The 26413-nt window shown below is 39.9% G+C and overlaps 1 protein-coding gene across 11 annotated transcripts in view; it reads left to right on the top strand.

Annotated features, from left to right (window-relative positions):
* The window catches only part of EPB41L4A (erythrocyte membrane protein band 4.1 like 4A), a 273201-nt gene that overhangs the window by 180733 nt on the left and 66055 nt on the right, over positions 1 to 26413 (top strand). For 7 of the 11 annotated variants that reach the window (XM_054684526.2, XM_063810543.1, XM_063810546.1 and 4 more), the window contains 2 exons: positions 1625 to 1746; positions 26046 to 26136. In XM_054684526.2, the coding sequence (XP_054540501.1) occupies positions 1625 to 1746; positions 26046 to 26136 (213 nt within the window). Of the gene's footprint in view, positions 1 to 1624; positions 1747 to 2007; positions 2101 to 26045; positions 26137 to 26413 lie in introns of all 11 variants that reach the window. The other 4 variants (XM_063810540.1, XM_063810539.1, XM_063810542.1 and 1 more) reach the window with 1 other exon arrangement.

Genomic DNA, 26413 nt, shown 5'->3' with positions numbered 1-26413 from the left:
CAACTTCAAACCCAGCAGCTACATGTGCTGTTCCTTCTCCCATGCCACCAGCCTATGCCATACTGACCAGCAGGAGGTCAGAAAGCTTGTTCTAGTGCTGGGTGCTGTATAGCCTATGGCAGATCACTTTACGCTTCTGGTCCTTAGTCTTATTAATCTTATGATATGATTTTCTCATTTCTCCTTTGTTCCTAGAGAGAAACCATGAGAAAAATTTGAATAATAAAAAAAATCTGACTGTGAAATGCCTTAGTGGTTCACATATTGGGTTATATTTTTAGGGGGAACATTTTTTCCTCTGTGAGTTGAAGTGTGCAGTGCCCAGGTCTTTCTGTTAATAGTCTGTTGAAAGTAGGCCTTATCTTCATACTCCAGACCATTTATAATAATGAAACTTTTCACTTTATGGGGATTTTTAGCTTTTTGGAAATCTGTGTTATCCTGTGTACCTTTTTAGAAGAAGTTACATTTCAAGCAAAAGAAAATCTGTCAGTTTGCTCCTCTCCCCTCCTGAATTTCCATGAACTGTTACTGAACATGAAGAACAATCATGGATGCGCCCTGGCATCTTTATTCCCCTGGTAGCTGATACCACACGTCCCAACTTAGCCTGATGCAGAGTCATTTTTATAAGTTTTGTAGGCATCTTCATTTTTAATAAAGGTAGAGGAAGTAGTAAGGAGGAGAAACTTCCACAGAAGCATGTGAAAGATGAATTTTAAGTCTGTTTAATCTGTTTTTTGGGGGAAACACTCACCTGTGTTTGTCCTGTAAATGTAAGATGAATAGGATTTGGGGCCATTAAAAGACTTTTTTCTTCCCATAGATGGCTGTACTTGTGGTGAATCAAACTAGACTTGTAGAAATGCGTTTTTCCTGTACCTAAATGATATTTACCTGCATGAAAGCCAGGGTCATTCAGTTGCTCAAATTCAGCAGTTGTGGAATAAATTGTTAGTAAGGTGAATGTTCACTGAAATCCAGCAAACTAAATCACATGATTCCTTGGGAAAATTACTTGAGAAGTTTGGCCCAGCCCCAGGGAAACCTGCCCTGGAATCTGCATGGAATGTATAGAGCAGCAGTGCTTTGCATGGGGTTCTAGGCCTGCCTTCAGTCTTCCTGGACACTTGATCTGGCCCAGGCAAGGTGGGCATAGTAAATGGCTAATTGTGCCATGACAGAGTCCAGAATAAAATCATACCAAGTGGTCCTGTGGGGGATGGTTTACAACCTGCTGTGTGAGTACAACATGGAGCTCATGTGGAATCATTGCCTTCCCACAGTTTAGCCCAACTTAATTTCTTTATTATTTAGTGACCTTAAAGACTGTCAGCAACCTTTATTTCTAGCCCATCATTCTACTGAAATCTACTTCCTCCTTTAATAAATTCTTTCTTCCTGTTTCCTCCTCTGAAAGATTTTCCTTCTATCTAATGTAAATCTCCTCCTAGAATTTAATAACCACTCCCTTGATCAATATTGCAGTGAGAATCAATTAAAAACCAGGGAGTCTGTGTGTTTTTTCTTCTCTCCATATTTGGCAGATGTTCTGAATGACCTGTTGTTTAATTTTGTGGCTGTGTGGTTTTACCTTTGCTAATCAAAATGTTGCGCTCTCAAGTGGCAGGACAGCTTTGCAAATGAGCCGAGATCTTTCTATTCAGCTTCCCCGGCCTGATCAGAATGTGACAAGAAGTCGAAGCAAGACTTACCCTAAGCGAATAGCACAAACACAGCCAGCTGGTAAGTCATGGTTCCCCTGAGTTATCTATGTAACCTTGTTTTCCTTTAGGCTGGTAGTGTAAGATATACTCAGGTGATGTCTATAACTCTACAGTCTTTCTATTGAAATTTCCAATATTAAAATTTTCTAATATTAGAAATTTTAATTTGATCTTGGAAATGTTCAAGCAGACAGTAATTATTAAGAAGACATATAGTCATCTTGAATCACCATGGCCTGCTTAATGACTGTACTTTCTTTTTTTTTCTTTTTTGAGTTAGGATCTTACTCTGTCACCAGGCTGGACTGCAGTGGCATGATTATAGCTCACTGCTGCCTTGACCTCCTGGGCCCAAGTGATGTTCCGACCTCAGGTAGCTGAGACTATAGGCACATACTACCATGCCTGGTTATTTTATTTTTATTTTATTTTATTTTATTTTATTTATATTTAATTTTATTTAATTTTATTTTAATTTTATTTATTTTATATTATTTTATTTTATTGAGATAGGGTCTCACTATGTTGCCCAGGCTGGTCTCAAACTCTTGGGCTCAAGTGATCATCTCTCTTCAGCCTCCCAAAGTGCTAGGATTACAGGCATGAACCACCATGCCTGGCCCCATACGTTCTTTTTGAAGGGGTTTTATTTTAAATAAAATCTTGGCTGGGCACAATGGCTCATACTTGTAATGTCAGTGCTTTGGGAGGCTGAAGCAGGAGGATGGCTGGAGCCCAGGAATTCAGGGTTACAGTGAGCTATGATCATGCCACTACACTCCAGTCTGGGTGATAGACTGAGACCCTGTTTCTTAAACAACAAAAACCACACAAGACAAAATGCTAAACTGAGTAATTTCTTAATTTGATGTGTTTGAGTTGAAATTGAAAAAACTCTTAGCAAGAGTCTTGAAAAAAAAAAACAACAAAAAACAGCACTTATGGGCATGATGGTAAGGCTGTTGTCCTAGCTACTCAAGAGGCTAGGGCAGAAGTATCGCTTGAGCCTGGGAGTTTGAGTATAGCCTGAGCAACAAAGTGAGGCCCATATCTATTAAAAATACAAATTAAAAAAAAGGAGCACTATTGAGGTAACTTAATTTGAGCTTCATTTGTACAGAATCCAGTTGGTTTTTTGTTATTATTGGTCTTTTATTGTGTAACATAATATACATATAGGAAGTATATAAATAAAATATCCATACTTATGGACATATACATACATGTATACATGTGTGTGTAGACACATACAAAGTTTAATCTAGCCCGCATCTCAAAAGTGCCACATGGGCATTTCTCTGATAAGTGTTCTCACCATTTCCTCCCCTCAGTTAGAGGAAACTTCTGTTTGACTTTGTGGTAATTTCATTCCTTTCTTTCCATTATAATTTGTCAGTTTCCTGAACAAATTAGTTTATTTTGCCTGTTTTTAACATTAGATGAATGGATCATAGTATGTCTTTTTTTGTGTCTTGATTCTTCCTGCCAACATTATATACAGTGTGTACTAAAGCACATTCCTTTTTCTTGCTGTGAGTATTCTTGTGTTTGACAATTTATTCATTCTACTGTTGATGGACATTTGGGTTATTCAGATTTTTTTTTTAATGAAGACACTGTGTCTTTAATAAAACCACCTAATCAATCAGCTTTAATCCATGTTCAGTGCTCATTGCTCACAGAATTTTACTGTGAAGTAATATTGCTGACGTTAGTTTGTGGCTTGCTTATAGATCACCCTTGTCTAACACTCTCCAGTGTCCTTTCACAGATATTATCTTGTTTGAGCCTCACCCTGTGAGGTGGGGCAAGGGAAAGAGTACATCCCATTTTACAGATGAGGAAGATGTGCTTCTAGCAGTTATTCAGAGGTGTGGCTGGGACAGGAGCCCAGGTCTCCTGGGTCTAGCACATTATAGGAAGTAAATGAAATTTTTAGTAACAATATTAACATTGGAACATTGTGTGAAAATTGACATAGCATTATGACATCTATCATTTCATTTAATCCTTTTGTCAAGCCTGTGAAGAAAAGTGTATGAGTTTATTTTACCATTCCTGTGTGTGAGAATGTCACCTGACTTACTGCTTCTAAAGTCAAATTAAGTCTCACTCTAGTTCCCCTCCTCTTGTTGGGCTGGGAGGAAATAAAGTTCTTTCTGGTGGTTCTACACTGACAAGAATAAAACGTGACTAAATTTGCAATAGATTACCTTGCCACATCACTATTATTTTGCCTCCCTTCAGGTAATGAGGAAACTAAGACAAGAAAGGCAGTTTGGCTAAAACTACTGTGGAGTAGGTTTACTGGGCATTGGTTACTGACTTGTTTGAGTCCATTGAGAGAGAACACGCTCATATGCAACAAGTTACATGAAGCTTATGTATTACTTACACATGGGCATCAGAGGACAAAGGATGTCTAGGATTTGTTGTAAGCTGGTCCCCCTAATGCACAGCCCAGCCTTTTTGGAGGACAGCCTCCCAGCATCAGGTGGATCTCTCTCTCTCTCTCTCTCTTTTTTTTTTTTGAGACAAGGTTTCACCTTGTCACCCAGTCTGGAATGCAGTGTTGTGGCCATAGCTCACTGTAGCTTTGAACTTATGGCTCAAGCAATCCTCCCACCTCAGCCTTCTGTGTAGCTGGGATTACAGGCATACGCCACCACGCCCGGCTAATGTTTTTCTAATCTTCTATTTTTTGTAGAGATGGGGTCTTGCTGTGTTTAGGCTGGTCTGAGACTCCCAGCCTCAAGCAATCCTTACATCTTGACCTCCAGAAGTGTTAGGATTACAGGTGTGAGCCACTGTGCCTGGCAGGTGGATCTTTTTAAAATGTGGAATGTATTATGCTTTTATTATTATAAAAACACATGCTTATTTTATAAAATTTAGAAAACTTAGAATCTTCCCTCCCAAAAAGAAAGAAAAAACCTTTTATATTCAACTCCATTCTACTTGTGGTAGCACTGTATTATACAGCCTTTTGGTCAATTGTATATCTTTTTCACACAAGTGGTACAATCATGGGTTTTCAACTTGCTTTTCTTACTTAATAATACCTCATGGATATGTTCTAACTCTTTAAATGTTCCTAAACAATGCCATTTTAATATCTGTATGATTTTCTGCTGTATAGGTATAGAGATGTGACAATTCAACCAATCTTTAATTCTTGGATATTTAAGCTGTTTCAAAATTTGAAAACCATAAATAGCTCTAAAGTGAATATTCTTGTAGTGATATCTTTAAGCATTCATGACTATTTATATATTTTAAACAATGGTGTATATTCATGATTTTTATTCTAAGAAGAGGATTAAACAATGCTGTGTTAAAATTTAAGACTTTGCTGAGACCACCTTTCAGTCTGATTTTTGAATTGCTTTTATCCTGAGTTTTTTTCTTGAGACAGAGTCTCACTGTGCCACCCAGGCCGGAGTGCAGTGGTCCAATCTTGGTTAACTGCAACCTGAAACCATAAAAACTCTAGAAGATAACATCGGTAAAACTCTTCTAGACATTGGCTTAGGCAAAGCTGTTCATAGCCAAGAACCCAAAAACAAATGCAACAAAAACAAAAATAAATAGATAAGACCTAATTAAACTGAAAAGCTTCTGCACAGCAAAGGAAATGATCAAAGTAAACAGTCAACCCATAGACTGGGAGAAAATATTCGCAAACTATGCATCCAGCAAAGGACTAATATCCAGAATCTACGAGGAACTGAAATCAGCAGGAAAAAAAATGAATAACCCGTCAAAAAGTGTGCAAAGGACATGAATAGACAGTTCTCAAAAGGAGATGTACAAATGGCCAACAAGCATGTGAAAACATGCTCAACATCACTAATGATCAGGGAATTGCAAATCAAAACCACAATGAGATACCGCTTTCCTCCTGCAAGAATGACCATAATTAAAAAAAAAAAAAAAATAGATGTTGGTGTGGATGTGGTGAAAAGTAACACTTTTACACTGCTGGTTGGAATGTAAACTAGAATAACCACTGTGGAAAATAGTATGGAGATTCCTTAAAGAACTAAAAGTAGAGCTACCATTTGATCCAGCAATCCCATTATTGGGTATCTGCCCAGAGGAAAAGAAGTCATTATATAAGAAAGACACTTGCACACGATATTTATAACAGCACAATTTGTATTTGCAAAAGTATGGAACCAGCCTAAATGCCCATCAACCAACAAGTGGATAAAGAAAAGTGGTGTTTATATTACTATGTACACTATAGAATACTACTCAGCCATAAAAAGGAACAAAATAATGGCATTCGTGGCAACCTGGATCAGGTTGGAGACCATTATTCTTTTTTTTTTTTTTTTTTTTTTTTTTGAGACAGAGTCTCACTCTGCCTCCCAGGCTGGAGTACACTGGCGTGATCTCGGCTCACTGCAAGCTCTGCCTCCTGGGTTCACGCCATTCTCCTGCCTCAGCCTCCCAAGTAGCTGGGACTATAGGCGACCACCATCATGCCTGGCTAACTTTTTGTATTTTCATTAGAGACAGCGTTTCACCATGTTAGCCAGGATGGTCTTGATCTCCTGGCCTCGTGATCCATCTGCCTTGGCCTCCGAAAGTGCTGGGATTACAGGTGTGAGCCACCGTGCCTGGCCTGGGGACCGTTATTTTAAGTGAAGTAACTCAGGAATGGAAAACCAAATATTATATGATCTCATTTTTAAGTGGGAGCTAAGCTGTGAGGACACAAAGGCATAAGAATGATATAATTGACTGTGGGGATTTGGGGGAAGGGTAGGAGGGGGTGAGGGATAAAAGACCACACATTGGGTACAGTGTACACTGCTTGGGTGATGAGGGCACCAAAATCTCAGAAGTCACCACTAAAGAACTTACTCATGTAACCAAGAACCACCTGTTCCCCTAAAACTATTGAAATAAAAATAATAAATAAATAAATAAAAATACCCCACAAGAGTTATTTAGTGGAGTAGGAATAGGCAAACGTTTTTCACGAAGGGCCAGATAATGAATATTTTAGACTTTGCAGGCCATGTGGTTTCTGATGTAACTATTCACCTCTGCCATTTGTAGCACAATAGCGTCACCGAAAATATGGAATTGAATAAATGTGATGTGTTTCAAAACACAAAACATTTGTATATAATTTTTTAAAAAGTCATGATGGGGGTTATTACTTTTTGTTAGTTTGTATCATTAATTTATACTAAATGAGTTTTTACTTTAGAAGACCTTTCTTTTTAATTCCGAAGTTAAAGTAATTCAATCAAACTAGATGACTGATCCCCTTAACTTGCATCCCAGTTGTCTGTAAGTTTAAAAAGCATGTTTATTCACCTCTCAATCAGGAGTAATAAATGCCGTGGCAGCTAAAAAGCCATTGTGTTTAGAATTTGCCAAGTGCAGGCCCTGGCACCTTTATGAGGAAGTACATTCCAGAATCAAGTGCCCTGCACCCAGCTGCCTGCTTCCCCACCCAGAGGAGGTCAGCATCAGGGCAGGCAGCCAGAGCATTCCTGCAAGTCTAAACTGCCTCAGAGGAGCTTGGGTAAAGCCAGAAAAGGGATGGCAGGAGGAAAAAGTGCCCTGCTGGTACAACCCTCTCTCTGACAAGTTCTTGGCAACTCACACAGTTGGATTCCTGTCAAAGGAGATTGTCTCTGCTGTAAGTAGGCAATGAAGACAGAATATTTGGATATAATTCATAATTAGCTATAAGAAAAGTAATGGGTGAAGCCATTTGCGATGGATACACAAGGCTTTGATTATCTGATGCAGCATTTTAAGTTCTTAAAAATATCTCACTGAACACACAAATACTTGCAGCATAATCTTTGAACTATTGCAAAGCAAGATAAGATGACATTTTTGGCATTCCCATTCTGCCTCTGTGGAAGGGGCTGCAAACAGAGTGCATAAGGGGTTGTGAAAATGATTTCTGAGAGGATGGTTTGTGCACAGTGTGCAAGAGGACAGCTACTTACCGCTTGGACCAAGCCAGTTGTTTCTGTGCAGCGGAGAGGACCTAGTGTTGACGTATCTTCCAGTGTTTCAAGAGAAGTACAAAATCTGGATGTTTATGTGAACTTCCTAGAGTTTGAAATACTCGCAATTAATTTTATTATAAGAAGACTTTGTGTGCTAAGTTAAACATTTCTGATGGACAGATTTGGCTTGAGGGCTGCTTCCCTGGAAACTCTGTCCCTTGACAGAGCTGGTGTGAGTGGTTGATCTACCATGTGACAGGTGACTCCATCTGCCCTGGGGCTCACACTGTGTTTCTGCAGCATCCTCAGCGATCATGACTATGTTTGATTCAAACACTCTATTACTCCAGACGTGAGCACTTTGTAGTTAGTAGGTCAGTGGGCCAACTCCAGGGGATGATAGTGCCACACAGCTCTGGACCCCCCATAGTGAATGATTCGCCTGAGGGTAGCTGACCAGCATCTATTGTTGACCCAAGGTGGGTGCAGTCAAAGCAGGGAAGACAGAGAAATTATTCGATATAATGAAGTACAGTTTCATTTGATGAAGTATAGCTCTGGGCTGCTAAGAAATAGCAATGTCAAAACAATAATTATTTATTGAACACTTCCTCTGATTGGCACATTGTGTCAGATGCAAGTCAGCAGAACCTCAGTGTGGCTTGTGGCAGTCAAATCTGTGTTTTGAAGGCAGAGGAAAGGTGAGTTATCTGAATAGAGACGGATGTATCAGTGCGATCCAGTAAGCTGGATCCTGGTACTTGCTGGTTCAGCTTCAGTAATCCATGTACTAGACATATAATATTATAAAGTCACTTAGCCAGCCTGAGCCTTGATTTCTTCATCTGTCAGATGGGTTGCTGTCATGGGGATGTGTCTGAAATGGGCTGAGTATCTTGTCAGAACTTGTAGAGGCTTGGTACACTTTCGTTTCCTTCTCCTAAACCAAAAGGATGTCTTTCTATTCACAGTGTGGACCACTGTGAATCCATCTGTCAATGTCTGAGGTATATTCGCTGTAATGGCATCAACTTCATATGCAAAGGATGATGTTATTATGTTGAGGTGCTGTGGGCTTTTGAGAGTGAGGTATAAGGAGAGGCCATTCAAGTACAGTGAGAGGGGCTTGGAAAGGAAATTGGACACTCTCACTTAAATCTAGAACATTCAGTATAAATCGAGTGTGAAGAACTGGGCCAGTCAGAGCATACTATATGAAGGTTTCTTCTGTCCTGCCTGCCTACAGATTTTAGCACCCCAGGGCAGCTGTTGGGAGCAGTATCAGGATCACAGAGTTAGGAAGTGTCTTTCTTACTATGTTTCTACTCTTCAGAGTAGCATTTAGTCCAAGCCTTTTTTTTTTCATTGTGGTAAAACCATAACATTAAATTTACCATCTTAAGCATTTTAAGAGTAAGTTCAGTAGTATTAAATATATTCACATTGTTGTACAACCAATCTCTAGAGTGTTTTCATCTTATGACTCTGAAACTATACCCCCTAAACACCGATTACCCCTTCCTGCTCCCCCCAGCTCTTGGTAATCGTCTTTCAACTTTGTTTCTATGATTTTGACTACTTTAGTGCTTCATATAAATGGAATCATCTAGTATTTGTTCAAGCCATTTTTCTTCTCTGATTTTTTTTTTTTACACCAACATCTCTACCCTCCTTACCTCCCCACCTCAGATCTTCACTGCTCTCCAGCCCTCTTGGGATTTTCTATGACTGTGAATTGGAAAGAACAAACTTCTTACAGTGTGTTCATTAACAGTGATGACATTGTGCGATAATTTTAAAGTTCACGCAGTTATTCCATCTTCTGTGTAAGGTGGTTTCCCCTATTTGAAGTAATTAGCTGCCAGGCCTACCTGAGTGCATTTTTCATGTTAAGCAGACAATAGGAACAGAGAAGACAAAGAAAAGGCAAAGCTGAAAGGGCTCCCAGAGGGGAAGCAAAATTGTTGAATGAGGAGCACACAGAAGCTGTGGCTCTGGATCAGGGAATTCAAAAGCAAGTCCCCAATCTCTGAGTTTGTCCAGGAAGATATTAGATCAAATACGTCACTTCTGTAATATCAGCGGAACTACTCCTGTGTTGTTTGTCATCACAGAGACTGGAAACTACCTAAATATCCATTAGAAAGAAACTGGCCTAATAAAGTAATATATGTTCCCCAGCCTCTGCCCCACATGAAATACCATGTCTCTGTTACAAGAAATCTGAGAGCAGGATTGGAGCTTGTGTCGGTCTGATTCCATAGTCCCACAGTATCTGCTATGAAAGGCCAGGCCCCATGAGGAGCCCACCAAAGGAGAGGAATGTCAGGACTAATGATCGCTGGGCGTTACCATGTGCTTGGCACTGTGCTAGACACTCTGCAGATAGTAGCTTACTCTTTTAGAAGATGCTGTAATTCTCAATGTTTAGGTGAGAAAGCAGAGGCTGAGACTTGTACAGAGTCACAAAGCTGAGATATGAACACAGGTCAGTTACAGTACACAATATAGAGACGAAAGACTAAGAAAGAATGTGGTACATTTGTATGTACAGATATGAAATGATCTCCAGGATATAGTATATAAATGATGGGGGCAGAGAAGCAGAGGGGCCCGGTAGTATTTAATGTGTTACCATTATATACAAAGACAAATTGGGTGGGAAAGTATGCATGCAGATAATACTTGCAGGCAGGATACATTAGAAACTAGTAACAGTAGTGGCCTTTGGGAAGGGTTTCTGAGAGAATGGGGATTGGCAGTGGGAGAGAGATTTATTTTCATTTGAATTTTTACCAAGCACTTTTCAAAAGCCCTACAGATTACTGTTATGAATGCATGAAGTTCACAGATGCTCATCCAGGTTTCCAATAGAGACATTCTCAATAAGCTCAGAGCTGAGACATTGTTCTTACCCTAGAATATTGTGATTTACAGAGAAAGAACAATATAAGATCAATTGTACAAAACTCAAATTAGGAATTTCTCCTGTGTTATAGCAGACACAACCAGAGTCTTCAAGGAGAGGGGCATAAGTCCAGGATTAAAGTACATAAGATGGCATATAAGTCCTCAAGCCAGAGGGTGCTCCATTTCATGAGGAAGACTCATGGTATAGAAGTCTTTGGATTAAATGAAGTAGAGGATGCTTTGTGTTTTTCACCCAAAGAAGTGATGATTTGCAAGTGTAGCAAGTTCTAGAATGTGGAGGGTATGTGGATGAGAATCACTTAGCAAGGAGGAATGTTTGGGAAAAGAAAGGGTAAAGAAACTGGGAAAAGACAGTAACATAATAATAGCTCTCACATCTATCCGGCCTTTGACGGGTATTGTGAAGTTTTTGTTTATTTCTTCTGGGTCGGAAAAGGAAGAAGTTAGTATAAATTTTCATACAAAAGGGTTAGAACAAGACATTCTGACCTAGAATTGTTATATGGGTGGCTATGGAGATGATTTCTGAAAATATAGTGGAGTAACTTTGTTTTGGCAAAAGCGTGATTGTGGCTTTTCTTTTCCAAGAGCACGGATCAGAATTAGACCATTGACTGAGTTATGGTCCAAGTCTGTGGTCCCTCCCTCTCTCCTTTGTAAGAACCTCTGCTCTGAGGGATGTTTAAGTTACCTCTTGACTGATTATTTAAGCCATTTAATTGAGAAGCGACTCAGTGGGGTGGTAGGGGAGCTTAAAAAAAGAGTGTGAAAGTTGTACCTGATTTGAGTAGCCCTGAATTCCTGGTCTGCCTTGGTTGTGACCTGTAACTTGTCATTCAGGATTCTCAGCTTTCATCCCTTTATCCATAAAATATAATAATTGGGTATGTAAGCTTTAAAGATTCCTCTTCTTTCTAAAATTCCTTTATTCTGTCTGACTTACCTGTCCACAGAGTTGGAAGGACCAAATATGAAAAATAGATACAATGGATTTTAGAAAGTTTTTTTTTTTTAAAGTATATGGGTTTTTACCATTTCAAAAGTCTTGCAAAGTTGTGAAAAAGATCTTCCCAGATTATAAAATGTAGTTTTGCCATTGGAAATACACAGTACTTTTTGTGTTTGGAAAAACCTAGCCAATTCTTTAAAACATCTTAGGCTGGATGCGGTGGCTTACACCTGTAATCCCAGCACTTTGGGAGGCTGAGGTGGGTGGATCACAAGGTCAGGAGTGTAAGACCAGCCTGGCCAACGTGGTGAAACCCTGTCTCTACTAAAAATACAAAAATTAGCTGGACGCAGTGGCAGTCGCCTGTAATCCCAGCTACTCAGGAGGCTGAGGCAGAAGAATTGCTTGAACCAGGGGGGCGGAGGTTGCAATGAGCCGAGATTGCGCCACTGCACTCCAGTATGGGTGACAGAGTAAAACTCCGTCTCAAAAGAAAAAAGGCTAAAGTTCAAATGAAACTCTTATTGACAAATTGAATAAAATTAACTTTAACCATGGCTCTAATACAGTTTAAAAATTATTCTTTTAGTCCAAATTGACGAGATGAATATGAGATTTTGCCTGTTTGGTTAACTCATAGTTAAAAAGTGCTGTCTTTCTGGGTAAAAATAAAAAGAAGACATTCCTTCTTAGAAAGTTTTTGCATAGCGTCTCTGCCTTTGAGTTGTGTGTGAACACAACCTTAGACTAGTCGTTTCTTGAACCTGCTTGTTCTTTTGGAAGTCAGCAGTGGGAATTGGCTCTATCTCGGCAGTTGTTTGTTGTTGCAATTCTTGATTTTACTAATGCATTGGGCAAATTTACTTGTTTTTTTACCCCTCCTGTTCTTGACAGGTGGGGGCTGGAGGGTATGTCTGTCAGCGGTTTGGGATTCTGTTTTGGGGATAGATATTCCTGAGTAGATGGCATCTGAGGATTCCACACCTTTGCTTTACTATCAAAATTCATTGTTCTGAGGTGATGGTTTCTATGCCAGTATTTTCTTCAGACTTTGAAAACTCTGGGATTCATTTTTTTATTGGCTCTGTTTGGCCATAAATTACTCATTACTTATTAATATCAATGTTAAAGATTTTGGGGGTTCTCAGAGTTCAGGGTTATTTTGGTAGGTTATAGGGAGTGATAGGTGAGGTAAAGAAGAAAGAAACTACTTTCAGTCGGGCACGGTGGCTCAATCCTGTAATTCCAGCATTTTGGGAGGCCGAGGCGGGCAGATCACCTGAGGTCAGGAGTTCAAGACCAGCTTGGCCAACATGACGAAACCCTGTCTCTACTAAAAATACAAAAGCTAGCTGGACATGGTTGGTGTGTACCTGTAGTCCGAGCTACTTGGAAGGCTGAGGCACAAGAATCGCTTGAACCCGGGTGGCAGAGGTTGCAAGCAGGGATTGCGCCACTGCACTCCAGCCTGGGCGACAGAGCCAGACTCCGTCTTAAAAAAAAAAAAAAAAAAAAAAAAAAAAAACTACTTTCACTTGTGGAGCAGGTGCCCTGCTTGGCCCTTGGGACACTGGCACTGCGCTGGTCTCTGGAGCAGGAGTCCAGAAGGGGTGGAGGAAGAGCCCTCTGTAACAGTGGACTTGCTCCTCTCTTCTCTCCTGGGGTAAGAGTGGGGCCTCTGAGGAAACCACCCAGATTCCTTCTCCAGAAAAGATGATGTGCAGTCCAGAAGATGAGTCAGTTAGCTGGGGACAACCAAGCCTTTTGGGGCTGCTTTATGGTCCAGGTACCAGGTACAGCTTTGAACAGAGAAGCTGGTTTGCAGAGAAAGAAGAATGGAGTTGGCTCACTGTGAGAATCACACAGCTTTGAGAAGAGAGGGGAAGGGAGGCTTAGTAGCTGTGAATTGAAGTCTGTGAGATCCTGTTGTGCATTCACCATGAATTCCTTTCTAATTTGAGCTGATTTCCTTGCATGAAAACAGTGGGATAACATTACTGGGTATAACCCTTTCAGTATCCCCATGAGAAAGATGGGTGGTAGTCTCATCTTACTGATGAGGAAACTGAGGCATGGAAACATTAAGTACTTGTTTGAGATTACACAGGCAGTAAGCGCAAAGCCAGGATCCTAACCCAGGTCTTTGGGATACTATGGTACATGCTTGGAAAGTAAATGGAAGTTAAGAAAGGTGAAAGGTCTAGAATGATTTGAAAATATACAACTTCTGTTTTTTCCCCATGTGTGATTTCTTCAGTAGCTCTAACTTGTTTTCAACAAATATTCTTGAGAAGACCATACATTCTGCTCATTTATAGTCAGAGTCAGCCTACTTTTACTTTAAGCCATTTTTAGAAGAAAATGTATAAGTTCTTTGGGGCATCTTACCTAGCCAAGAGAGAGGGGGAAAGGCAGTAACTGTTAATTGCAAGGAGCATTAGGTAGACCATATAGTCAGGTGTATGTTTGTTCCAGGCTGTTAGCCTTTGTTGGCATCCTTTTCTATTCTGCCTTGAAACTTAGGCTTATTTTCCATCTGTAAAAGATTTATTAATGTATGGCGAGTCTGGTTAGATTTTCTCTAAAAAGTTAATGTTTTCAGTCTTCTTGGGAGTGTTTAGCATTCCAAACATAGCTACGAAAATTAGAAAAGCAAGCAAAATGAAAGGGCTATTATATATTCAAGTTAAAATCATAGCTTTAGTGAGTTACCATAAATGACACCTTTTTTCTTTTCCTTCTTATTCAACAAGAATTTATTGGGCACCTCTTTGGATAAGACCCTATTTTATAGAGCACAGAAAATGGAATAAAGCTTGGCCCCTAATCTATAGGAACTAAGTCATATACAAATAACACAGCCGTCAGTTATTTAGCACTTACTAAATTCCAAACACAGTGCTAAAGGCTTTATATAAATTGTCTAATTTAATCCAGCTGTGCACTATATAAGTAGTTAGTGGTGTTCCCATTTTACACATGAGAAAACTGTGGCCCAGAGTAGTTTAATAACTTGTCCAAGATCACAGGATCAATTTACAATGGGTAAACTGGCAGAGCTGAGAAATAAATCTAAGTTTGTTGGACTTTCAACCTTGTACACTTAACCAGCTGCTTTGCAAGACTAGAGAAGCAATGCTGGAATGCAGGCAGGACATATCAAGTGGCATAGAGTGGAGCACTGACAGAGTTCTAAGTGTCCGGAAGGATAATTTGCTTATGGCTAGAGGCAGTCCATGATCCTATTGCGAAAGAAGAGGATTTTAATGGACAGGTGAATTAAGGCAGTAGATTTCAGGCTGGTGTATGCAACTGCTAGGGTGGGTTGTATAGGGGAGAAAAAGTAGTAGCTTCCTCACTTATCACTAGGTTCATGGCTGAGGTCCCTATAACAAAAGATTAACAAGAGAAAAGTGTACAACTTTGTTTAATATAAGTTTTATGTACATGAGAGCCTTTAGAAATGAAGACCCAAAGAAATGAGTTATGTGTATTTTCATGGACAGTCATGCAGAAGTATGACTAGAGGACAAAAGGGTGTATTCTAATGGTAATAACCTGGAGGGGGGCTTAGCAAAGGTTGGTTGTTTGGATTCTTCTTGGTTTACCTGTATGGTATCCCCTCCCTCTGGGAAAAGCAGGATATCTATCACATGAGGGATTCCAGGGGAAAAAGGAGGAAGGTCAGAGAGTTACCTTCTAGGTTTTAGACCTGTTTCAGGAGAAAATGACAGAGGATTGGGAGATGAGAGGGGCTTTCTTGCTTCTGCTGTTTTCTCAAATGCCAAGGTGTTATAGTTTGGGGTAGTATGTCCTGATCTGAGTCAGGTGGGGAGGGCAACACACAGAGGCTTTCTAAGATGTACTTGGGCACAGGTAGTTTTCATTGAATCACTTTCTAGATTCTCTTTTCTAAAAGGCATATTCCTGTGGTAGTATACATACTGGTTCTTCTCTCCAGCCTGCCCTTTTGCAATGGACCTTCTTCCATTTTGCAAAAGAAAAGAGCCCTTTCCTCCATCTGGAATCTGTTAGACTGCTTTGTCCATAAACTTTGAACCTCCTGGGGTTGGTATTGGGAAGGTAAATGACTCTAATTATCAAGTGACATATCCTTTTCTAAGTCATTTTCTCATTTTTACTTGCAACAAAATTGAAGGAGGACCCAGCGGATTTGTCACTTGATAGAACATTCAGAATAATTTTGGATAATATATCACTGTTAGATATCTAACTCCTTACAAGTTCTTTGACACAGTGGTGATGTCTTTATAACAGAATACATTACATACACCTCTACTTATTTGGAACATAGATTCACAGCATCGAAAATCAAAATAAAAGTAGGAATAGACTTGTTGCTAAACTGTTTCATTCTAGCAAAAAATAACATTCCTAAATGGATTTGATACATGTAATCATTAGGGAAATAAAACCACCTCTGTTTACCTCATTAAAAATTGCTTTCTGGCAGGGCACAGTGGCTGATGCCTGTAATCCCAGCACTTTGGGAGGCCAAGGTGGGTGGATCACTTGAGGTCAGGAGTTCAAGACCAGCCTGGCCAACATGGTGAAACCCTATCTCTACTAAAAATACAAAAATTAGCTGGGTGTGGTGGTGGGCATCTGTAGTCCCAGCTTCTTGGGAGGCTGAGACAGGAGAATCACTTGAACTCAGAAGGTGGAAGTTGCAGTGAGCCAAGATTGCTCTATTGCACTCCAGCGTAGGCAACAGAATGAGACTCTGTCTCAAAAAAAATTGCTTTCCAATAAAAAATTTACTTTTTATATTTAATAATTTATCAGCATTAGTATGGTGTACTAATATACTGCTACTAATTATAATAACTTAGTTCAGAAGAAATTTTTAACATTTAGAGCTTTATGGTCATGGGAAGTAAACACTTTATATTTTGTCATAGAGAAGTATGATAAGGTGATGATAAAAACTTTTTTATTAGTTTGTTCTCACATTGCTATGAAGAAATACCTGAGACTGGGAAATTTATTAAAAAAAGAGGTTTAAAAGACTCACAGTTCCACTTGGCTGGGGAGGCCTCAGGAAACTTGGAATCATGGCAGAAGGCACGTCTTCACAGGGCGGCAGGAGAGAGAATGAGTGCCAGCAGGGGAAATGCCAGACGCTTATAAAACCATCAGATCTTGTGAGAGTTCACTCACTATCACGAGAATAGCATGGGGGAACCACCCCCATGATTAAGTTACCTCCCACTGGCTCCCTCCCACGACGACGTGGGGATTATGGGGATTACAATTCAAGATGAGATTTGAGTTGGGGACACAGCCAAACCATATCAACTTTCAAATTCAAAACATATTAGGGATACATTTTGTAGGTGAAGTAGAATTGAAATGCAAACACAAAGAGAAAAAAGAATGTGATGAAATTTATTAACTGCTAAACAACTCATTTAATATGTTTTTTAAATGCATGACACAACGAATTGGTATAGTATTTTATCACATTGGATACATTTAAGGGAGTCATGAAACAGTTCTAGTTTTTAATGTCATATTTATACTTCAAATTATATCCTTTGGTACTATTTAAACTTTTGATGAAAAATTTTAGGTATCATTTTGAAACAAGCGCAAGGTACATTGTTTTTCAAAATTCTTTTAGTGAGTGCTTGCGTAAAATAAAACACTACAGAGTCCTTGAGATGAGCTCAAACGTGGAAGCAGACAAATAACTTCCCAATTTTGCCTTAGCTAAATAAGCATTTTAAAAACAATCTTGATAATACAGGTATACTTAGTTTATATTTGCATTTACTTTATTTACTATTAAAATTGCATCAAATAAAAACCTCAAAAGTAGTGTTCTAGCACTCTCCTCTGAGACAGAACCAGCTTTAGGTTAGGTATGGAACTATCCACCTGCCATAGACCAAGCAAGCATAAATTGTGGGGCTTGAGAGATGGCTGGAGAATGTTTGGTGTGTGTCAGTCGGCTGTGTAGCCCTGATAGAGGATTGGAGGAGAGGGCACCAGGAGTACCACTAGGAAGGATGTGAGTGATCACTCAACTCTCTTCCCTCAAACTCGTATCACAGGAAAAAAAACTTGATATCCAAGTGACTCGTGACACCTCTTGATTCCAGCTGACCATTCATAGATAGGTGTTATCTTTGGGTCCAAGAGGGCTTGAAGGAACAATGTGCACCCTCTCCTGTTACCACATCTGGCAGTCTTTCCACGCTGGTGTAGATTACAAATCTTCAGATAGAAGTCTCTCATCCTACTCCTTTGAAGTTCTAAGGGAATGAGCAGATGCCTTCCTAGCCTCACAAATCCCTTTCTTGTTTTTGAACCTGGCATTCTGACCCACAAGGAGGACTGTCTGTGAGTACCTCCACATCCTGTAGCTCCTCCACACACTCTGTAGCACTGGGGGAAGGGCAGAGGAGGAAGTGCCTTTATGTGCACTCACAGTCCCAAATTATCATTTTGGTAATGACGAAAGCAGAGGGATCCAGGAGAGTACTGGGTCTGGGAAGAGGAAATTGGAAGCAGAACAACTCAGGAGGGGATCTTTCATGCATAGACATGTTTTCCTAGCATCTTTCTCCTCCACACCCATTCCTTATAATCTACCCTCCAGCTTTTCAGTAGAATGCCTTCTTTGATCTTGCAGTAGCAAAATTGGTGTCTAAAAAGTCTATGTATATCTAGTAAAAAGGCAACTGCTTAAATATCACTCTTGGAACTTTAGAAGGCAGAAACATTTTTTTGTGTTTTAAGAAATGGAGTCTCACTCTGTCACCAGGCTGGAGTACAGTGGTGTGATCATGGCTTATTGTAACCTCAAACTCTCGAATTCAAACAATCCTCCTGCCTCAGTCTCAATAACTGGGATGACAAGCATGGGCCACCATGCCTGGCTAATTAAAAAAACTTTTTTTGTAGAGATAGGTCTCACTATGTTGCCCAGGCTGATCTCAAACTCCTAGCCTCAAGCGAACCTCCTGCATTGTCTTCCCAAAGTGCTGGGGTTACAGGAGTGAGCCACTGTATTCAGCCCAGGAATTCTTAAGCAGGAATCTGGCTGCCTTTTGGAGATGAGCCAGGTGTTTGAACTTTAAACAATTAGCCATTGGATGCAGAAACATCTTTATTTTCCAAATTATGTGTTTTAATATTTATTTTTGCTTTATAGAATTTAATGAGCATCTGTTTTTCCAAATATAAAATTTTCCAGCTGGATGCGGTGGCTCACGCCTGTAATTCTAGCATTTTGGGAGGCTGAGGCGGGTGGATCACCTGAGCTCAGGAGTTCAAGACCAGCCTGGGCAACATGGTGAAACCCCATCTCTACTAAAATACAAAAATTAGCTGGGCATGATGGTGGGTGCCTGTAATCTCAGCTACTCGGGAGGCTGAGATGGTAGAATCGCTTGAACCCGGGAGACTGTGGTTGCAGTGAGTGGGTGGCTGAGCGAGACTCTGTCTTAAAAAAAAAAAAAAATTCCATGATGATAGGAAAATTATATAAGGTTTTCTTGAATATTTAGCTATTTGGCCATAATTTGTGGTATAGAAAAAGAATGTTTTATTTTGCTAATTTGCTATACTGCCATTTTTTCCATAGTACCTAGTCTAAAGTTGGTGAAATTAAGGCAAAGTCACTTTGAGCTGTCAATGTGAGAAATAGAGCTAAAATATATTTTCAATTATTGGTCAATTCTTAATTCATAAATATCATGTCTTTTGATAAGTTGAACTGGGTTAGGTCATGCAAATCAGATTGTGTTAACTGAAACCTAATAACTCACTGTGTTGAGAATAGCTATAATCTTATTATTTGTCTTAAGCATTTTATAGTTTTTTTTTATGTTAAGGGAAGAAAATGTGATTGTTAAGTAGGATAAGATTTAACCTGAAGGTTTATAAATTTATATTTGAGAATTTTTAAAAGAAATTGTATGTCACAACCTTGTTTTACTTGTTTAGCTGTATGTTATTTTCCCCACATATCAGAATAAGGTATTCTCGCTTGCCAAATACATTTTTTTCATTTTAATTTCACACATTCAGCCTTCACCCTCACTCTAAAAATTAAAAGGAATGGCAACATTTAAGTAACATCAAAGATTTGATTTATGTTGACAGGTGTCAAATTGAGTTATGAATTTTGTGAGACTCATAATCCTATTTAATTGCAAAGTATTTTTGTAATTGAAAATACGTGTATATTCATCACCAAATCTTGACATCACAGGGATGACTTTTAAGAATTGCCCCCAAATCAAGCAGCTAAATAGATCCTGGGAAAGTTCATTCTGTTTCTGACAGTCACACTTCCTGAACTGAAGGCAAGGATCACTTAAGATGGAGGTACTCAAATGTGAACAGAATCTAACAACTCAAAGGACTGGTAGTGGTCTGATGCACCAGGATGGAAGTATTTAGATATAGTGTATTAAAAACGAACAAATGAAACCCTGGAGCTTTGCACACTGGCATTTCAGTACTGTATAAACCACAGGGAATTGTGTGTGCACATATTAAGCTGTGGTGTCTAACAGCCCAGAAACAAATATCACAGGCCATGAGCTAGATTTGGCTCATTAATAAATGATAGCACTCCCCGACTGACATACTCTTCAAAATACGAGCAGCCTTTTGGAATTAAGGTTTGTCTGTTTTTGTTTTTGTTTTTGTTTTGAGACGGAGTCTCACTCTGTCGCCCAGGCTGGAATGCAGTGGCGCGATCTGCTCACTGCAAGCTCCGCCTTCAGGTTCACGCCATTCTCCTGCCTCAGCCTCCCGAGTAGCTGGGACCACAGGCGCCTGCCACCACGCCTGGCTAATTTTTTGTATTTTTAGTAGAGACGGGGTTTCACCATGTTAACCAGGATGGTCTCGATCTCCAGACCTCGTGATCCGCCCGCCTCGGCCTGCCAAAGTGCTGGGATTACAGGCGTGAGCCACCGCGCCCGGCCAAGCTTTGTCTTTTTAATGTGAACAATACGCAAAATGAATTGGATACTCTTGATTAATTCTAAGTGGCCTCACTAGAGTTAATATTAGTTTTACTTGAAGTAAAATACAGATTTACTTCAAAGCCTTAAGAGCCATATGTCAGTAACTGATCTTGATTACAGATCACCTGTGGCTGTGAATTGAAACAGCAGTGTGCTACTGCGGAAGACTGCCTTTTAAAATTCTAAGAAGCAGCCCAGTCCTGCAAGGTATATTGCCGCATGTCCTTTTGACATGCATCTCAGGTACCACCACATCTATTAATAGTTTTTGTTTTACTTTTGACACTTATTAAATAAAGATCATTATCCTGAATTTTCCTCTCTAGTGGCAAAAATGGTAGAAACAGAAATACATCCTTTCTAATAATAGACATTCATTGAGTACCTACCATGGGTGGTGCACTGTTCTGGCAGCCATGTGGGTGCACAATGATGTGCCCTTCATTTTATTAAGATTTTGAGGCCTCATTAAGTTTTTAATTTAAAAACAATTTTATTTTATATGTCAAATATTTTATGAAATGAAACACAGAATAATCTGTGTTTCCAGATATTTTAGGCAGAAAGCAACTGTTTAACTTTATCTAGAAAGTAAAGAATTGCCCCAAATGAGTTGATTTGTGAAGTGCAGGAAAATTGCCCTCTGTGTTTTTTTTCTTTTGTTTTTGCCTTTTGAGATGGAGTCTTGCTCTGTCGCCTGGGCTGGAGTGTAGTGGCGCGATCTCCACTCACTGAAAGCTCCGCCTCCTGAGTTCACGCCATTCTTCTGCCTCAGCCTCCCGAGTAGCTGGGACTACAGGTGCCCACCACCACACCTGGCTAATTTTTTTTGTATTTTTAGTAGAGATGGGGTTTCACCGTGTTAGCCAGGATGGTCTCGATCTCCTGACCTCATGATCCGCCCACCTCGGCCTCCCAAAGTGCTGGGATTACAGGCATGAGCCACCGCGCCCGGCTGCCCTCTGTGTTTTAATTCTTGAAGTGGGTGGTGGTTTACTGTATGATTATTTGTTAAGGTGTTTATATGTGTATGTTATACCCTTTTCTTATGTCTGATATTTAATTGAAAAAGCAGTGGTGGTGGGGAAAGATTTATCTAACCTCCAAATATTTTCTGGAACAGTGCCTGAAATTCCCTTGTTATTGGTTAATTATTTTAGTTAATATTTGGCCTTTCCTTTTACTCGTCTTCAAAATGGAACTGTTGTGTGGTAGGTAATACATGAAGACATAAGCCCATTAGTGGGATGGATTTGTCAGGTCACTTTTCTCTGTAGCCCGAGTCTGAGCTGATGTAGGAGGGATTCTGGAAGGTGGTATGATGAGGGGAAGGAAAGGAAAATTCAGTGGTCCATGTTAACAAAATGGAAAGTCACTAAACCTAAATAATGCATAACCTGAATTTCTCACCTCTGCAGATTTCAATCACCAACACATAACCTAGCTTTACTGAATTGATTAGCTATCTCAAATGGTGGTATGGTAAAATCTTACTAATTTGGACAGTGGTTAAAATATATTATTCCGAAAGTATATTTACTGCTTTTAGGTTACGTATTTAGTGACATAAAACTAAAACATATTGCCTAATGAAGGCATGTGACTATTATATGAATGGATACTTCAGAAGTGCTCCCAGTAAGTTAATGCTTCTAAGTGGTTTTTCCCCATGTAGTCTTCCTAATAAGGCTTTTAAAACCCAGGCTTGTCTAGTTCACATTTGTTATAGAGTAGGGGAGTACAGATGAAGAGATATTTAGTTCATATAAAAAGACTGTACCTGTTGGCTGGGTTCGGTGGCTCATGCCTATTATCCCAGCACTTTGGGAGGCTGAGGTGATGCGGGCAGATAACCTGAGGCCAGGAGTTTGAGACCAGCCTGTCCAACATGGTGAAACCCCATCTCTACTAAAAATACAAAAATTAGCCGGGCGTGGTGGTGCACGCCTATAATCCCAGCTACTCATGAGGCTGAGGCAAGGGAATCACTTGAACCCAGGAGGCAGAGGTTGCAGTGAGCCGAGATCGTGCCACTGCACTCCAGCTTGGGTGACAGAGCAAGACTCTATCTTAAAAAAAAAAAAAAAAAAAAACTGTACATGTTAACAGTGAACAGTAGTTTACCATTTTGAATATAAAGGAACCATGAATTAAGTCATATTACTGATTATACCTTATCTCATCTACAGTGGGTATATGAGAGTTATAGCACTGTCACATTAGTAAATTAGTCCTGACAGTAGAACAATTTATTTTGAAAAAGTTTGGCTATGCTGGTTGTGAGTGTTTGTGACAAAGAGCACTCACATGATTTTTTTTTCCCTGAAATTCTTTTGGAAAACCATCCAAATAATGCTTCATCTTAAAAATTATGTTTCAGACATTGTGAAAAACCAAATATTGCTTTCTTTAAGCAAATATATAAACATAGTTTGCAATTTTTCTTTTTAAAAATATTCTGTTTTTCTCTCTGTTAATTTTTGGATGGAAGGGAAACAGGTGAAGGTGATTAGGCACTTTTCCTAAGGTAATTGATTGTTAGACTAAGAAAAAAGTAGTCAGTCTAAAGAGAATGAGGGTCAGAGCAAACCTAGGTCTTTTCTTAAGCTAGTTACTCAGGGCCTTGGTTAACAGGATGTTCACCTTTACTCAGCTTTTTTCAGTTGGTGTTATTGACAGTGGGTATTGGTCTCTCTGCTGTGGCCCCCTCTCCCAGCCTAGGAAAACAGCCCTAGGACATGAAGCTCCTTTTCATTTATATTAAATATTAGTAATATCTGCTAAGAATACCACCACATTTAAATAAAGGTTATTAAGAACAATTAAAAATACTAATGTTAGGGGGCTGGGCACGGTGGCTCACACCTGTAATCCCAGCACTTTGGGGGGCCAAGGTGGGTGGATCACTTGAGGTCAGGAGTTCCAGACCAGCCTGGCCAAGATGGTGAAACCCTGTCTCTACTAAAATTATACAAAAATTAGCTGGACTCAGTGTCATGCGCCTGTAATCCCAGCTACTTGGGAGTCTGAGGTAGGAGAATTGCTTGAACCGAGGAGGCAGAGGTTGCAGTGAGCTGAGATCATGTCACTGCACTCCAGCATGGGCGACAAAGCAAGACTCTGTCTCAGGAGGAAAAAAAAAAAAAAAACTAATGGTAGGGCACACCTACTGTCTAGGACCTAAATGAATTAATCCCTTCTGCCACTGCCCCAGACGTGTACCGCATGGAGTTCTACCTGTGAGAAGCAGCTTCATCCCAAATCTTTGCCTGCAATTTTGAGAATCTGCCCTTGTGATTTTGTTAATGGTCACATGGTTATGGCAAAATTGACTAAGATGGTGACTGGCCACTGCTGATGTTTGATGGCACGTGGAGTAGTTCCAGGGAATTAATTGGTTGTGTTCCATTTATCACACCAGGCAGAATTTACCCTAACATTAGTCTTTTCTTATTCCTGGCTTCTGGATGTTGCTCAGTTATTGGTAGTGGCTCCAGCATGAGCTTACCTTTTGTGCCGCAGGTGTCTTCAGGCTCACCTTTTCATTTCAAGATTCCAAAATAGGAACACAATTCAGATACGGAATCCATGTCAAATGCCTTAGAGTAACAGTTTTTGGAACTCTTATCTGAAACCACCCTTTGTTTTCTCTGTCTAAAGTGTATTTATTAATGTTTATCTTTCCTGATGGGTAAGCCAGACATACTTCCCAACTGCTCTGGAGGAAACCTGCCAACTTTGAGGGTGCTCAGGTGTTTCTCTTGTCTTGTCCTCTTGCCTTGCTCTGAAGTGTTCTCAGTGAACATCCCTTTCACTTGCTGTGTGGTTTGTTTTTTGTTTTTTTTTTTTTGAGACGGAGTCTCGCTCTGTAGCCAGGGATGGAGTGTAGTGGCGCAATCTCAGCTCACTACAACCTCCACCTCCCGGGTCCCAGTTCAAGCAATTCTCCTGCCTCAGCCTCCTGAGTATCTGGGATTACAGGCATGTGCCACCATGCCCAGCTAATTTTTATATTTTTAGTAGAGACGGGGTTTTGCCTTGTTGGCCAGAGTGGTCTTGAACTCCTGACCTCGTGATCCACCCGCCTCGGCTTCCCAAGTGCTAGGATGACAGGCGTGAGCCACTGCGCCTGGCCCACTTGCCCTTTTAAGAGTCTGTCTCTCCCAGTTGACTCCTAATCTAGACTGACTCTTGAGCTGCTTGTGGGGCCACAGGTGGAAGTAGTGTGTGGTTCAGAGCTAAGTCTCTGGAGCCAGACTGCCCAACTTCAAAGCTTGCCCCACCACTCAGGAGCTGTGGGACCTTGAGAAAGGCCCATTTTTTTTTTAATCTTTTAAAATGAGATAACATTGATATCTACTTCATAGGATTATTTTGAGGATACATGAGTAAATAGATGTGAAGCGCTTGTAATAGCACCTGACACATAGTAAGTACTCAATAAATATTAGTGCTTATTAATGTTACAAACTCATCTTCATGACATTCTCGGTGGTTAGTGACCGTTATGCATTGGATTGAAGGACCGTAAGTATTACCCCTGCAGGAGTAGCTCCGAGGAAGACACACCTGCATGGCACATAGACCTAATTGAACAGGGCCTGTGGGCATCTGTGCATGCTGATTTCCCCTGCTCATCTAAACTGCCTCCTCCTTGAGTGAGGTACATGCACACTGGAGAAGAGTTGTTCCCAGAGCCCACACACCTCACTCCTGCAGGCTTATCTACCTCTGCCCTGAGAGTGGAAGCCTGACCTCCTAGATGGGCCCAGACCCTTCAGTTATCTTTATTTCGATCATGACTTCCAACATTGTGTCTGCCATGGGCTCCCTCTGCTGGTTCCTCTAGCATGTATGCAAATCTATGGAATAACAACTTTTAAAAATTCAGTTTCAGATTTTTAGGAATGTTTGCATGAAGAACACATTTGAAAATGTCTTTTTTTATATGTGAGTGATACAGATCACATGTATATTACTCTTTTTTTGACAGCTGCATTATGAGTTGGGATATTTTCAGGTTTGAAGTTTTTTGTTTGGTTTGATTTCGAATGGGGACTGTCATGATATGCTGACTTCTTCACAACTAGTCATCAAAACCTGATCATTATGTTTTATATTCTAACATATGGTACTAAATATCTCAGAATATCATTTTAATAGTCTAAAGTGAATGTTATTTTAACATCTAAAGATGTGGAGACTTAGTTTTAAAGTCTGAAAAAAATAGCCTAGACTCGCAGGACATTGTTATGTTGAGGGTTTAGTACACGTTAGAAAATAGTACCTCCAATTTATTGGGTGATTCATTATTTGGGGTTATAATTTATCAATAAAATGTGCCACAGTGTCCCTAAAATTGCATTTTAAAATAAGTCTTCTGTTTCTTTCATTTCCTTATCACTGTTTCCTCTCTCTTCCATCTTTCCTTCTTCTCCTCTGCTAGAATCAAACAGCATCAGTAGGATAACTGCAAACATGGAAAATGGAGAAAATGAAGGAACAACTAAAATTATTGCACCTTCACCAGTAAAAAGGTCAGTGAAGTTAACTGAAGAAACGTACAATTATATGCTGTTGTAAAAATGCTTTTTTTCTGTAGACAAGGTTAAAAATCTTTTAACTTTGATGATTAATGAATACTTTTGATCCATGGGATCCAATAAATCTCTGGGCCAAATAATACATTAAAACACCAATGAAATATAAAACATCAGGACCTGACTCTCTTATTTGAAGAAAGTGCTCTTTTTGTCACAAGGTGAACTCACAGATTGTCTGTGGTCTGCATTCTCCGCAGAAAATTGAAAATTT

The sequence above is a fragment of the Pan troglodytes genome, chromosome 4 (genome assembly GCF_028858775.2).
Source record: "Pan troglodytes isolate AG18354 chromosome 4, NHGRI_mPanTro3-v2.0_pri, whole genome shotgun sequence".
Lineage (NCBI taxonomy): Eukaryota > Metazoa > Chordata > Mammalia > Primates > Hominidae > Pan > Pan troglodytes.
Note: the sequence above shows the minus strand (reverse complement) of the source record. Positions and strands in the feature narration are given on the sequence as shown.